Raw genomic sequence first — 12,500 nt, 5'->3', positions numbered from 1 at the left:
ACCAGTACGGAACGGCATTTGTTCCGTACATTTTTTTAATTATCTGAATGGTCAAGCAGATAAAATTCAGTATCTTAAAATTGTGGTGAGCGCATTCTTCGGTTAATCACAAAACCAGCCCGTAAAATTTGTCAAAGGTTCGTCCTAAAATACGTGTAAAATACGCGACGTAACGTCCTTCTCCCTCCCTCTTGCCTCCACCAGCAGCGTACTGCGGCTGTCACTCATTGCATGCTCGAGAAATTTTAGGGTTGCCACTCGTTCCCAGGGTAGGCGATGGCTGAGTGGTAGCGTGCTGGGCCCACATTCACCGCGTGATGGACGACTCGAGTTCAAATCCCCACGCTACCCCTGGGATTTTCAGTCACCGCCGAGTGGCTTAAAACTACCCACATGCTGTCCTGAAGACCACCCATCAACCCGGACTCTAGAGGAAACCGTCCAAGTGAATCAAGAAGGAGTTCCGGGGGGCAGCATAAGCCAAGAGAAGATGGCGCCACTATAAACACTTGCCTGCGCCATGACGGGCTGGGGCCGAACACCATCTAGGCCCCTCAACAAGCCTACTGGCGCTATAGGCGTAGACGTAAAAAAAAAAAAATATATGAATCCATTCCGTATTGGAGAGTGAGATGTTGCATTCCACATTTTTCTGGCCTCAGGGTGGCAACCCTAGTTGTGTCATCTAATACAAGAGATATCGAGGCAAAAAGAGTCCGTGCGTACTGTGCGGCTCCCAAGTTTGTGCCAGCGAAACGTAGCCATGCCCAGAAGTTGTTATTGTGCTTGTGATTGCAAAATAAAAATAAAAATTTCTTGATGGGGGCAGTGTTAGCCAATATTTCTGATCCGACAGTCGTCACGAACGTCCTTCATTAGGCGAAGACTGTCGTCACGACAGTCCCTCATCATTCTTAGGTAGTCGGCACAGACGACTGTGCCGACAGGAAACGGTAAACATTTGAAAAATGACCCCGACAAACGTCACGACTGTCTCAAGGCAAGCCAAGACTGTTGACGACAGTCTTGACGACTGCCCCCGAACTCCCTCATACCTCAACCGGGAGTGACGGTTGGTCCACACTCTTACCGGCTCTTGTCATGAAAGTTAAGGGGCTTTCACACATTCAAGAGTAGGGCGCCGAATTGTCACGACTTCGTACTCGTAAATACTCGCAGCTGTACTCGTAGATACTCTCGAACACTCTTTATCAACTCGTGGTAGGCGTGGCCTTGTCGTGCGGAGTCGTGGGTATGCGTGGGAGCGGCTAGAAATTTTGAACATGCTCAAAATTGAGCCGCGCAACGGTCACGACTTTTGAATGCGTAGCGGATGCGTAGCGGGGTCGTAACCACTCTCATCGACTCGTAGCTACTCGTGGCTTATCGCAACGATTCGTACCTATTCGTCGTGGGTTGACCCCATCCCGATTTGCTACGCATTGCCACGAAGTGTCAAGAGTTGGAGCGAGTTGCTACGAGTTACCACGAGTATCCACGATCTGTCGCAGCAAGTCGTGTCAAATATGTAGTCGTAGCAACTCGTGGACGAGTTGCTACGAATACAATCAAGAGTCGACAAGAGTAGACCTGCGAGTAGCTACGATTAGCCAATATTAGCCAATAGTAGCCACGTATTGTGTCCGGGAGTACTACACATTGCTACGAGTAGTCACGCATAAAGTCAAGAATTGCTACGAGTTTCCAAGAACTTGCAAGAGTCAACAAGACGCACCATGAGCTGCCACGAGTTTGCCACTGGGGGTGGGGGAGGGGGAGTTGCTATGCAGCGGCAAGATTTCACAGGCATATATATAGGCGTCCCTGACCCGCACCGCTCAACTGTGACCCACTTCGGTGACTAGCCATCATCATGTCACGGAAGTCCCAGTTGCGGCCTGCCCTGTCGGAGGATCTATTTTCATCGGAGGAAGACACGCAGCTCCATTCACCACCTATTGGCGACATACAGGCCGACAACCAACCCGACACGCAGCCAGACAGCCAACGAAACGTACTGCAAGAGAGCCAGCAAGTCATGGAATTAGATAGCCAGCCCCTCGATATCGAGAGTATCGCTATTCCTGTGCCTTCTAGGCAGGATTCAAGGTCTATTGCAGTAGAGGAACAAGAAAACACCCAGTATCGAGGGACCCAAAAGAAGAAGAAACTGACTCGGGTGAGCTTCGATGATGCCACTGAAGTGGAACTCGCCGAGTGGTACTCCAACAACCGGATGTTTTATGATAAAAGTTTGAAAGAGTACAAAGACACCGAAAAGAAGAAGCGGATCATGGAGGAGAAGGCCAGCAGTTTGAACAATCCAGTCACAGGTATGAATTGTATCCAACATCATTTGTGATTAGGTAGTGTGCAGTTATATAGTATTGTGCAAGTGCACAGACTACTATATAGCGCCAGGAATACGCACGGGATCATGGCTCGTTGCGTTGAGGCCCTCAAACGTCGCGACATACTTCCCCATATTTCGCTTACTATTCAACCTAGACAAATTCTGAGACCAACATTTGAAAGAACAGAGAAAAATCTATTAGACTGACTATTCACATCAAATTGGTAGTGAAAGATTATGATAATGAGTATTACTAATATTATTTTTAATAGGCTATACTTCAACATATATTACTGTATGTTACTTAATATTCAACCTAGACAAATTTTCTGAGCACCATAGGCAAGAACAGAGAAAAACTATAAAACAAAGTATTCAAATGAAACTGGCAGTGTAAGATAATAATAATAATAATAATAATAATAATAATAATAATAATAATAATAATAATAATAATAAGTAGTCCAGGTAGGCCTAAAATATTTCCTCATATAGTAGTCTGTGGCAAGTGCAATGGTAGCTATATTTATTCGATTAAACTGATAAATTATTTTTCCCCTGTAGGTGCTCAGTTAACTGTATGGTTTAACGGGATGAGGACCAGATATGGAAGGCTATCAGAAGCATCAAAGAAGAGTGGCAGGGGGGCTGCTTCTTCCCTGTCCGTAAGGGACCAATGGATCCTGAGGACTTTCAGCTTCTTGCATTCTCATATAGTGAGATGTCCCAGCAGACAAACAGCGAAGGTAATTATGTTCGTATTATTTGTTTAAGCACCATGGAAGCATGTTAATTACTACAAACAGGAAACATAAAACTCCTTAACATCACGAATATATATTATTGTGTAGTAAGTACTGGCAATAACTGGACTTAAAGCAAACAGTATATTTTACCCAGAGTCTCTCTCTCTCTCTCTCTCTCTCTCTCTCTCTCTCTCTCTCTCTCTCTCTCTCTCTCATCACATATATATGTCAAGTAACTAATACTGCTGTGTGACTTTTTTTTTCTCAATTCAGTTCTCACAGAGGTCCCCCTCCCCGAGTCATGTCAGCTACAACGTGGACGGTGAGGCCTCCACCTCCATGGCATCTTCCCACACCAGTAAGGGAAAAAGGCGCAAGGTTGTGGGGGAGGAGACACACGAGCTGCTGGCAAAGGTAAATATAAGTTATTTTAGACATGCTTTTCCTATTAAGTGGAACGATCACATTGCAGTCAATAGCAAAATAAGAAAAAAAAAGTCTTAAATAATGCTATAAAAGTATACGGAAAGTCATTGTCCTTACGCAAAATAATGTTTTAATTTAGAGAGAGAGAGAGAAATGCCACGCTTCTCTTGAATATTGAGGCTTAGAGCAGTTGCGCTTAAAAAAAAAAAAAAAAAAAAAAACTTTTGGGGAAATTAAACTGTAACTATATTTATATTTACAATAATTGCCTTTTCAGTTACAACTACAATTTCAAAATAAATTACGATTACAATTACTCCCACCCTCCCTGCTCATTTCCTTCTGGTTTGAAGGGAGACCGTGTAAATTAACGTAAGACTAATTTATTTTCAGCTGCAATTACAAATCCTTAGAAGTCTGTATACTAATGTAATTTCCTTCGTTGCAGCTGCTGAGCCGGGCTGACGAAGTGACCGACCTCAAGCAACGGGTCCGTGACCTGACTCAGTCTACTGATCCCTTCCACAAGAAAATTGACGCGTGGGTCTCTTATTTTGCGGCTGAGCTCCACGACTTTAAGCCTCAGGTGTGGAACCGTTTTGTGTCTGCAGCCACACAGCTGTTGCACAAATACAAACAAGAGAACGACGCACTTGACCTCGGACCACCCGCTGCCACTACTGAGGTACAGCCTTCATCTCACCCACCTAAGGTCGCAACCGCTACTACTACTGCTGTGTCACTACCACCCGCTGTGTAAGCCTGGCAAGACCGAACATCCCACCTGTTCCTCAACATCAGCAGCAACTATGGGCTTCTCAGTCGCCTGCGTATGGGCGTCCGTCCACTCCCATAGCAGCAACATTAGCAGGCAATCCACCTACCCCGGGGGCATACCTGAACCTTTCTGGCATGCAGTTCTTCAACACAAGCGGGGCAAACCTGAACACCAGCGGAATCGCTACACCACCACATGACGCAAACTTCATGAACCCCACACCACCAATACGTACTTCAACACCAAGACCAACCAGTCAGAATCAAGAATATTGATGTGTATATCTATACCTCCCATAACATGTAATATTTTCTAGGAAAACAAAACATTAATAAGACAGTGTAATTAAGGTTTTCTCAATAAATCATTAAAGTCTATAAAATACAATAGAAGCATATTTTCATATCCGGTATATATATATATATATATATATATATATATATATATATATATATATATATCTATATATATATATATATATATATATATATATATATATATATATATAAAATCCTCTGAATTCTCTACTCACACTTTAATTTTTAATAACAAGAAAATATATACTTACTTCATTCAAATCTTATCCTCCTGCCAAGGGACACTTCCTGCAGGTGAACAAACATAACCCCTCAGGTAACTGCGAAGTGCCTTGCCAGGTGTGTTTGCAGTGTTCCTTGTGAGTGGTTCAAGGCTGGTAAGGACGTCGCCATCACGCCACGCTCCAGGAGTTACTGCGTGAGATTGTGGGTCCTCCTCATCCATGAGTGTGTCATGATGTGAACGGTATCTGACCCTCATGAGGTTGTGCAGAGTGCAGCATGCCAGAACAACCGACTCAACTCGACAGGGATGGAGGGGAATAGTCGTCAGCAGGCATCTGAATCTAAAATAAATAAATAAATAAATAAATAAATAAATAAAATCTGTGATAGGCTTCCAGGAAGTATGTAGCATTTGTAAACATATAACTATGAAACGATGTACTTCATAAATATAGATATTACTTTCAAACTTGTTACAGAAACAATTATCAACAAAGGAAAGCTTCAAATAGTATCCATACAGTATTTACTAGATGCATTAATAGCGTGTAGGCAATATAAAATTTCAGTGTGTTTTGGAGAAATGGAAATCATACTGGCGAGGTTGATGGGAAATAACAGTGAAATCTCTAGATGTTTATGGAAAGAATTACCTGCTGGCCATGATCCCGAACGCGTTTTCAATAATGCGCCGTGCCCTGGAGAGTCGATAGTTGAAGATGCGCTCTGGTCTTCCAAGGTTGCGACTGGGGAAGGGTTTCATCATCCATTCCCTCAGCGGAAAGGCATCATCACCAACCAGGAAAAAGGGGATAGGTTTGTCGTCGCCAGGTAGAGGTTCAGGAGCAGGCAGTCCAATGGTGTTCTTCTCCAATGCCTCTCTGAGCGTCGTAGCAGAAAATATCCCCCCATCAGAGGAGCAGCCAGTGGCACCAACATCGCAGAATAAAAACTTGTAGTCTGCATCTGCAACTGCCATTAACACAATAGAGTGGAAGCCTTTATAATTGTAATAACGTGATCCTCCATTTGGGGGGCATCTGATAGCGATATGCTTTCCGTCCAGAGCACCCACTGTGTGATGGAAATGCCACCTTTTACTAAACAATGAGGCAACTTTCTTCCACTCATCTGGCGTCTTGGGGCATGACAAAACCTCATGTTTGTATTCTTGAAAGATGGCTTCGCAGGTCTCTGGGATAATGAGGGAGATAGTATTATGGGCGACTCGGAATCCATACTGAAGGCTCTTGTAGCTTTCTCCAGTGGCCAGGTACCGTAAAGTTATTGCGAGCCTCAATCCAGGGGACAAGGATTTTCTCCAAAAAGTGTCCTGCTTCTCAATGTGGGGCCCAACCCTATCCAAGAGCTCCTTGAACATGTTGGGTTCCATGCGTATGAAATTTTTGAAGGAGCTAGCGTCCTCCACTTGCAGTTCTTGAAGTAACTGTTCGAAATGCCCGAATTGAGCACGCCGCAACAACCATGGCCTACTCCATCTTCTCCTTTGGCGCCGCTTTCTTTGCTGCAACTTCTCCAATAATAAGGCTGCAATAGCAGCATCAAGATTAAAACACCTTCAAGTTCCACTTCTAGTTGAAGTATCTCCAATTTTCGGTTTATGGTTGCCATTGTTGGTGAAGATTGAAGGTAATGACGCTGGGGCTATTGCTTGTGACTATCTGGAGAATGTTCACTCTCCCCACCCTCTTTATATAGCACAGGTAGGGAGTTTTCACCTCTGTGGGTCGAACAAATGCGTAGCAAACTCTTGTAAACTCGCAGCAACTCGTAACGACTCATAGCAACTCGTGCTACTCGTGATAAATCGTCTAAACACAAGAAATTTCAGTTTAACTCGTAGGGACTCGTACTAACTCGTGTAAGCACTCGTAAAAGTTCGTAGCTATGCGTACTGAGTCTTAGCAAACTCGCATCAACTCGTACAAGTGCGACCGTTAAAATTTTGAATTTTCAAATAATTCGTAGTGACTCGTACAGATTCGTGAAGGCATTCGTAATAACTCGTAACTATGCGCACCTACTCTCAGCTGGTGGGGGTGTTATTGGCGTCTTGTTGGCTTGCCGACTGTCTGGGACATTCGGCCAATTAGTTGCCAGCATGTCGTGCTACCCTAGAGTCGTGGGTAGTCGTGGCCCAGAGTCGGCACAGTGTGAGCAGGGCTTTAAGCCCCGTTCACACTGTGCCGACTCTGGGCCACGACAACCCACGACTCTAGGGTACACGAGATTTTGGGTGTTGATGTGAAAGGGTCGGGCATATCTTGAAAGAGGTCTTGAGACTGTTGCCGAATGCTGCGCCGACGTCGTGACGGGAGTCTGGAGTCGTGAGGGTTATCGCAAAAAAGTATTCCATGCTAAGCTTTCACCACAAGAGTCTGGATCAACCATCACTTCCGGTTGAGGTCTGAGGGAGGTCAGGGGCAGTCGTCAAGACTGTCGTCAACAGTTTTGTCTTGTCTTGAGACAGTCGTGACGACTGTTGGGGCCATTTTTCAATTTTTTTACCGTTTCCTGTCGGCACACAGTCGTCTGTGCCGACTACTTAAGAATGATGAGGGACTGTCGTGACGACAGTCTTCGCCTAATGAAGGACATTCGTGACGACTGTCGGCTCAGAAGTATTGGCTAACACTGCCGCCATCAAGAAATTTATATTTTTATTTTGCAATCACAAGCACAATAAAAACTACTGGGCATGGTTACGTTTCGCTGGCACAAACTTGGGAGCCGCACAGTACGCACGCACTCCTTTTGCTTCGATCTCTCTTGTGTTGAATGACACAACTAGGGTTGCCACCCTGAGGTCAGAAAAAAGGTGGAATGCAACATCTCACTCTCCAATACGGAATGGATCCATATTTAAATGAACAGCTGGCAACCATAAAATTTCTCAAGCATGCAGTGAGTGACAAGCTACTGACAACCGTAACACGCTGCTGGTGGAGGCAAGAGGGAGTGGGGGGGGGGGACGTTACGTCGCGTATTTTACATGTATTTTAGGACGAACCTTTTGCAAATTTTACGGGCTGGTTTTGTGATTAACCGAAAAATGCGCTCACTACAATTTTAAGATATTGAATTTTATCTGCTTGACCATTCAGATAACAAAATACCGTGCTGAACAAATGTCGTTCCGTATTGGTTCAAAACGGAACGATACATTTCATTCTCGAACAGAGCGATTCCGTATTTTAAGGAACGACAAGGCTGCCGCCAAGACAGTTGCGAAGACTGTCAGGAGGACCGTCGACCAACTCCTTGGCAACTGTCGGCCAGCTAGTCGGCCAACCAGTTGACAGACAATCTGGAAGACTGTCGTCAAGACCGTTTGCGACTGTCGGCCAATCGGTCGACAGATTCGTGGTTGTCGTAGACATGGCGCCATTTCAAAAATTGACCGTTGAGACTTGTCTTGAGACTAGTTGGCAGCATGTCGCAGGTATTCTGCCAGCTAGTTGGCCGAAAGTCCTAGACAGTCGGCAATCATGGTAGCCGACGCCAAGACGCCAAAAAATTCTTGGAGCGTGGGAACCGACTTGTCAAATGCAGAATTAAGTCGCTGGGTTGTCGTGGCCCAGAGTCGGCACAGTGTGAAAGAGGCTTTAGCATGGAATACTTTTTTACGCTAACCCTCACGACTCAAGACTCCTGTCACGACGTCGGCGCAGCATTCGGCAGCAGTCTCAAGACCTCTTTCAAGACATGCCCAACCCTTTCACATCAACATCCAAGACTTCGTGTACTCTAGAGTCGTGGGTTGTCGTGGCCCAGAGTCGGCACAGTGTGAACGGGGCTTTACGAGGACGGACAAGGTCCCTGTATGTGGACAGTATCTGTGCGGGGGAGAAGAACTGGCAGAGACGATAAAGAACGCCTAACCTCGAGGAAGCTGATTTAGTCAAAGAAGAGATATGAAGTTTCCAGTAAAGATTTTGAGTTAAGGATAGACCGAGTGTTTAGTATAGAGGAAGGTGACAGGTGAATGCTCTCGAAGAATAGAGGATAGGGTTTTGGAACATTGTGTCGAGTCGATAGGTGGAGATACTGAGTTTTTGAGGCTTTAAAGTACACGAAGTTCGCTTTGCCTCAATCGGAAATCAGAGCAAGGTCGGAGTTCAAGAGTTCAGCAGCCTCCAGCCCTGGAATCACGTAATTCCTGTGGAGATCGAAGGTCTTCTGTTAAATGATGATGACTAATACAGAGTAGAGTCATCAGCATATGAGTGAATAAGACAGTTTGTTATTGAAAGATCATCAACAAACAATAGAAAGAGAGTGGGAGATTGGACAAGGCCCTGTACGTGGGACACCACTGTCGATAGGTTTAGGGGACTTAGTATAACTACGCAAACATTTCCATGATCATTTTATGTAATGTAACAACAAAACAGCTAAGAGTGGATGGAGCAAGGCTATCAACAAAGGGTGAGCTCCCCTTTCAAATGGGAAATGAAGTGTCACCCGGAAAGGCGATTGAGCTGAATCTTAAGAGTTGTAAGAGGGGTGAATTTTAGGCCATACTTATATGGAACTCATTTTTCTGCCTAAGAAAAACATTGCACATATGTCTTAAAGTGAGCGTCTCATGTCATTATTTTTTGAGATTTTTTTCATATTTTCGCGATTCATCAACTTAAAGGCCTAAAAAAAGGAAGAAAAAGCTATTCTGCTCATGATTTTTCTTTATAATCCACTTTTAAAAGCCGAGGTGCACGTGACTAGACATTCAATTTTGATGCTAAGAGCAAGAGATTGAAATATTATGGGTATTTGTTGTTTTTTCGTCTGTCTGTTCGATTTCTTTTAGTTTGATTTAGTCAACCTTCTCATAAGAGCATCCTCTGTCAAGGTGGAAATGAGAAAACGTAGATTTTCAACTACAGACTCCTTTAGACTCTTGTCTGCACGCAGGCTCAGCTGATGACTGGGATGTTTCGTTTTTATCGGTCGTACAATTGGTAGAGAGGTTAGCACAGGGGGAGGGGGAAGCTAAGAATCTGGATCTATATCTGGATTAATTATGCGCAGGGCACCTTTTCAGGTGCATAACACGCATATTTGTATTGGCTGCAGCGCCAGATAGAGCTACCATTGGGCTCTGGTGCTGCAAGTAATTACTATAATAGTTACAAACACTATTTGTTTTGAAAATCTTACTTTACACAGATCATGCACGGGCGGCCGGGCCCCCTATTCGGCCGGGCCCTGGTGCATATATACCACCTCCCCCCCCCCCCCCCCCCCCCTCTCGGGCTCTGGTTGGCTTTTGAGGGACGAGGTCGCCGAGTGTGCAGGGGCAGGAAGTGAATCAAGTGTAATTGTTAGTTTTGGTGTGTTGTGATGACAAGTGAGTGTATATTTGTTTTCTGGATGAGTATTGTACCGCAGTCAAAAATATGTTGAGGAGGCTGTTTCAGTTACGTATGGTGCGTGGAAAGTATGAGTGCTTGTATGCGTCAGTGTTTGTGTGGTATATTTGGTATTTATGGATGTGTGTGTTACGAGTACGTTGACTGTTTGCGTTGTGTAAGTATGTATGTGGATCAATGTCAATGTGAGTGTTATTCTGTGTGCTTGTCTGCGTATGTGAAGAGGTTCCATGTTTATCTATTGTTTGATCCGTGTTGTGAAATACCGTAGTATTTCAATTTTAATGTCAGTCTTTTGTGCGGGACTTTGTCGAAGGGTTTGCAGAATCTAAAACAATAGTGTCAACTTTTCCTTATTATGAAATTTAAGATAAAGAATTTTAAGTATTCTGTTTTAATTTATAAAAAAAAGTGTACCTTATTTTAAATATATAAAATAAAAATAAAACAAAAAAATCTCAAATTCTGGAATAAGAACATTATTTACAATAGGTTGAATTTCAAGGGTAATCAAAGTGGAACTGCCTTATGTTCCATACTAAAAAGTAGTAGGCTTATACGTTAACATGTGATTCAATGGAGTGAGATTGAGATTGTGATGTGATGAAAAGGGTTAGTGTGTCAAAAAAAGGTTAATAAACACTGGGAGAGGTTCATCATTAGAAAGTATTTGAAAGGCTGGACAAGACGGGAAGATTGTATCACACACAGTGGAGTTTTATTGATGCCACTATGTTAAGTAAGCTTATGCCAAAATTTGTTGGAGGTGAAGCACGAAATGGTGTGTGTGTGTGTGTGTGTGTGTGTGTGTTTAGGTGTCTACTTGTTTGTATTTACCTGCTTGTAGTTTACAGTGCCTGAGCCAAGCTCGGAAAGTCCCATCTCCACATCCACCGTTATATAATTTTCCTTTTAACTGATGGACACACTCTGCCTCAACAGTTTCTTAATTTAAGGTCCATGCACGTACCGTACGTGGATTTCTTAACTGGAAGGGGACAAGCCCCATAAAAAAACTGAGCAATGCCTCCAAGCAGAACAACAACTAACATATTCTTGAAGGTAGTTTGATGGTTGGTTCGTGTGGCATCACAAGATGGCATGAATAACTTCCATCTTTTTCATACTCCTATGGCAGAACTATTGTTGTTGACTCGTTGACAATTAGAGGAATAATTAAAGCAATAAATCCAACAAGAAATAAAAAACAATTGTCACGCGGTTAAGCGAATAAACAGGGGGGTGAGCTCAAGAGGCGAAAATAACCAACAAGGTTTGATCCTTGTTTTTTCTTTTTCACGTGTTCACCTAGAGCGCCGATAGGTGATAGGTGATAGGATAGATTTATGTCTAGGGAGGTATAAAATTTTAATGATAAAAAGAAGACGGAGTGACGTTAAACATTTCGAAAAAAAAGTATGAAGGGGTGGTCCGAAGTTTCAGGAGCAGCGTTGAGTTTTTTTTTCTACACCTTTTCATGCCCTTGAGCTGCGTCCTTTCCTGTAACACAAATAATAAGTAAAGGAACATTCTCGAAGATTTTGTGTGAATGAGAATGAAAAACAGGCAGGAGAGAAGGGAGAGAAAGGGCGATTAACTAAAGTAGGGTTAAAGAAAGAGGGACGAGAAAGAATAGTAGGAGAGGGTGAATGAAAGAGTAAAACGTTCAGCAAGAAGTGAATGTAAAGTTGCGGTAGTGACATATTTATATAGTGGACACGGAAAGGAAAGGGAAATGAATTATATTTGTGTTGATATAGAAGAAATGAGAAAATAGAGTCAAGAGGTTTCACGCGTGAGATAAAAGATAAACGCTGAGTAAGAAGTAAACGAATGGTTATTATTAAAGTGGATGTTAGGAAGATAAATGTGACTGAGAGGAGTGTAGTAGAGAAGGGGGAGAACGGGAGTTTAAGTAGTGGTGACAAAAAAAAAAAAAAAAAAGGAATAGGGATATGTGATAGAGGAAAGAAATAATCATTAAGCGAAAGATGAATGTATGTATGTACATCATGAATGTAGAGAGTCATGTTACGTTAAGTGACGGATGCACTGCACCTCTAATGCTGGGATCACACATCCGCGATTTCGCTCTGCGACGGTTGGTGATTTTGAAAATTTCCGAAATCGGCATATACGCTCGACATCGTAGCGATGTCCCTGCGATGAGTCGCAATAGTCGCGCGGTAAAGTTCGAACGACTTGACGATTATTCGCATGGTTTAGCGAGAGACCATCGCAGCATGCGCTCGCATACCCTCG

At 43.5% G+C, this 12,500-nt stretch overlaps 2 protein-coding genes across 3 annotated transcripts in view; one reads left to right on the top strand and one right to left on the bottom strand.

The window, feature by feature from the left end:
* LOC126984281 (putative nuclease HARBI1) overlaps positions 1 to 6,309 on the bottom strand; it is an 86,143-nt gene extending 79,834 nt beyond the window's left edge. Inside the window, exons 1-3 of one of the 2 annotated variants that reach the window (XM_050837909.1) lie at positions 5,499 to 6,309; positions 4,872 to 5,186; positions 3,464 to 3,504 (exon numbers count right to left, since the gene is read on the bottom strand). In XM_050837909.1, coding sequence (XP_050693866.1) covers positions 4,877 to 5,186; positions 5,499 to 6,238 — 1,050 coding nt within the window. In that variant the 5' untranslated portion in view covers positions 6,239 to 6,309 and the 3' untranslated portion in view covers positions 3,464 to 3,504; positions 4,872 to 4,876. Of the gene's footprint in view, positions 1 to 3,463; positions 3,505 to 4,871; positions 5,187 to 5,498 lie in introns of those variants that run through there. The other variant, XM_050837916.1, reaches the window with a different exon arrangement.
* LOC126982963 (uncharacterized) lies at positions 3,433 to 4,285 on the top strand. The gene is made up of 2 exons (XM_050835324.1): positions 3,433 to 3,513; positions 3,974 to 4,285. Exons 1-2 carry the CDS (start codon positions 3,439 to 3,441, stop codon positions 4,283 to 4,285), a joined length of 387 nt encoding a protein of 128 aa, XP_050691281.1. The 5' UTR covers positions 3,433 to 3,438.
* Positions 6,310 to 12,500: the final 6,191 nt, after the last annotated feature.

Source organism: Eriocheir sinensis, chromosome 5 (assembly GCF_024679095.1).
Source record: "Eriocheir sinensis breed Jianghai 21 chromosome 5, ASM2467909v1, whole genome shotgun sequence".
NCBI lineage: Eukaryota > Metazoa > Arthropoda > Malacostraca > Decapoda > Varunidae > Eriocheir > Eriocheir sinensis.
The sequence above is the reverse complement of the archived record's forward strand: the minus strand, read 5'-3'. Positions and strand labels throughout refer to the sequence as shown.

Coding starts and splice junctions, on each gene's coding strand:
- LOC126982963 (XM_050835324.1), top strand. CDS start 3,439: ATGGCATCTTCCCACACCAGTAAGGGAAAAAGGCGCAAGGTTGTGGGG. Junction 3,514..3,973: donor CACACGAGCTGCTGGCAAAG/GTAAATATAAGT, acceptor CCTTCGTTGCAG/CTGCTGAGCCGGGCTGACGA.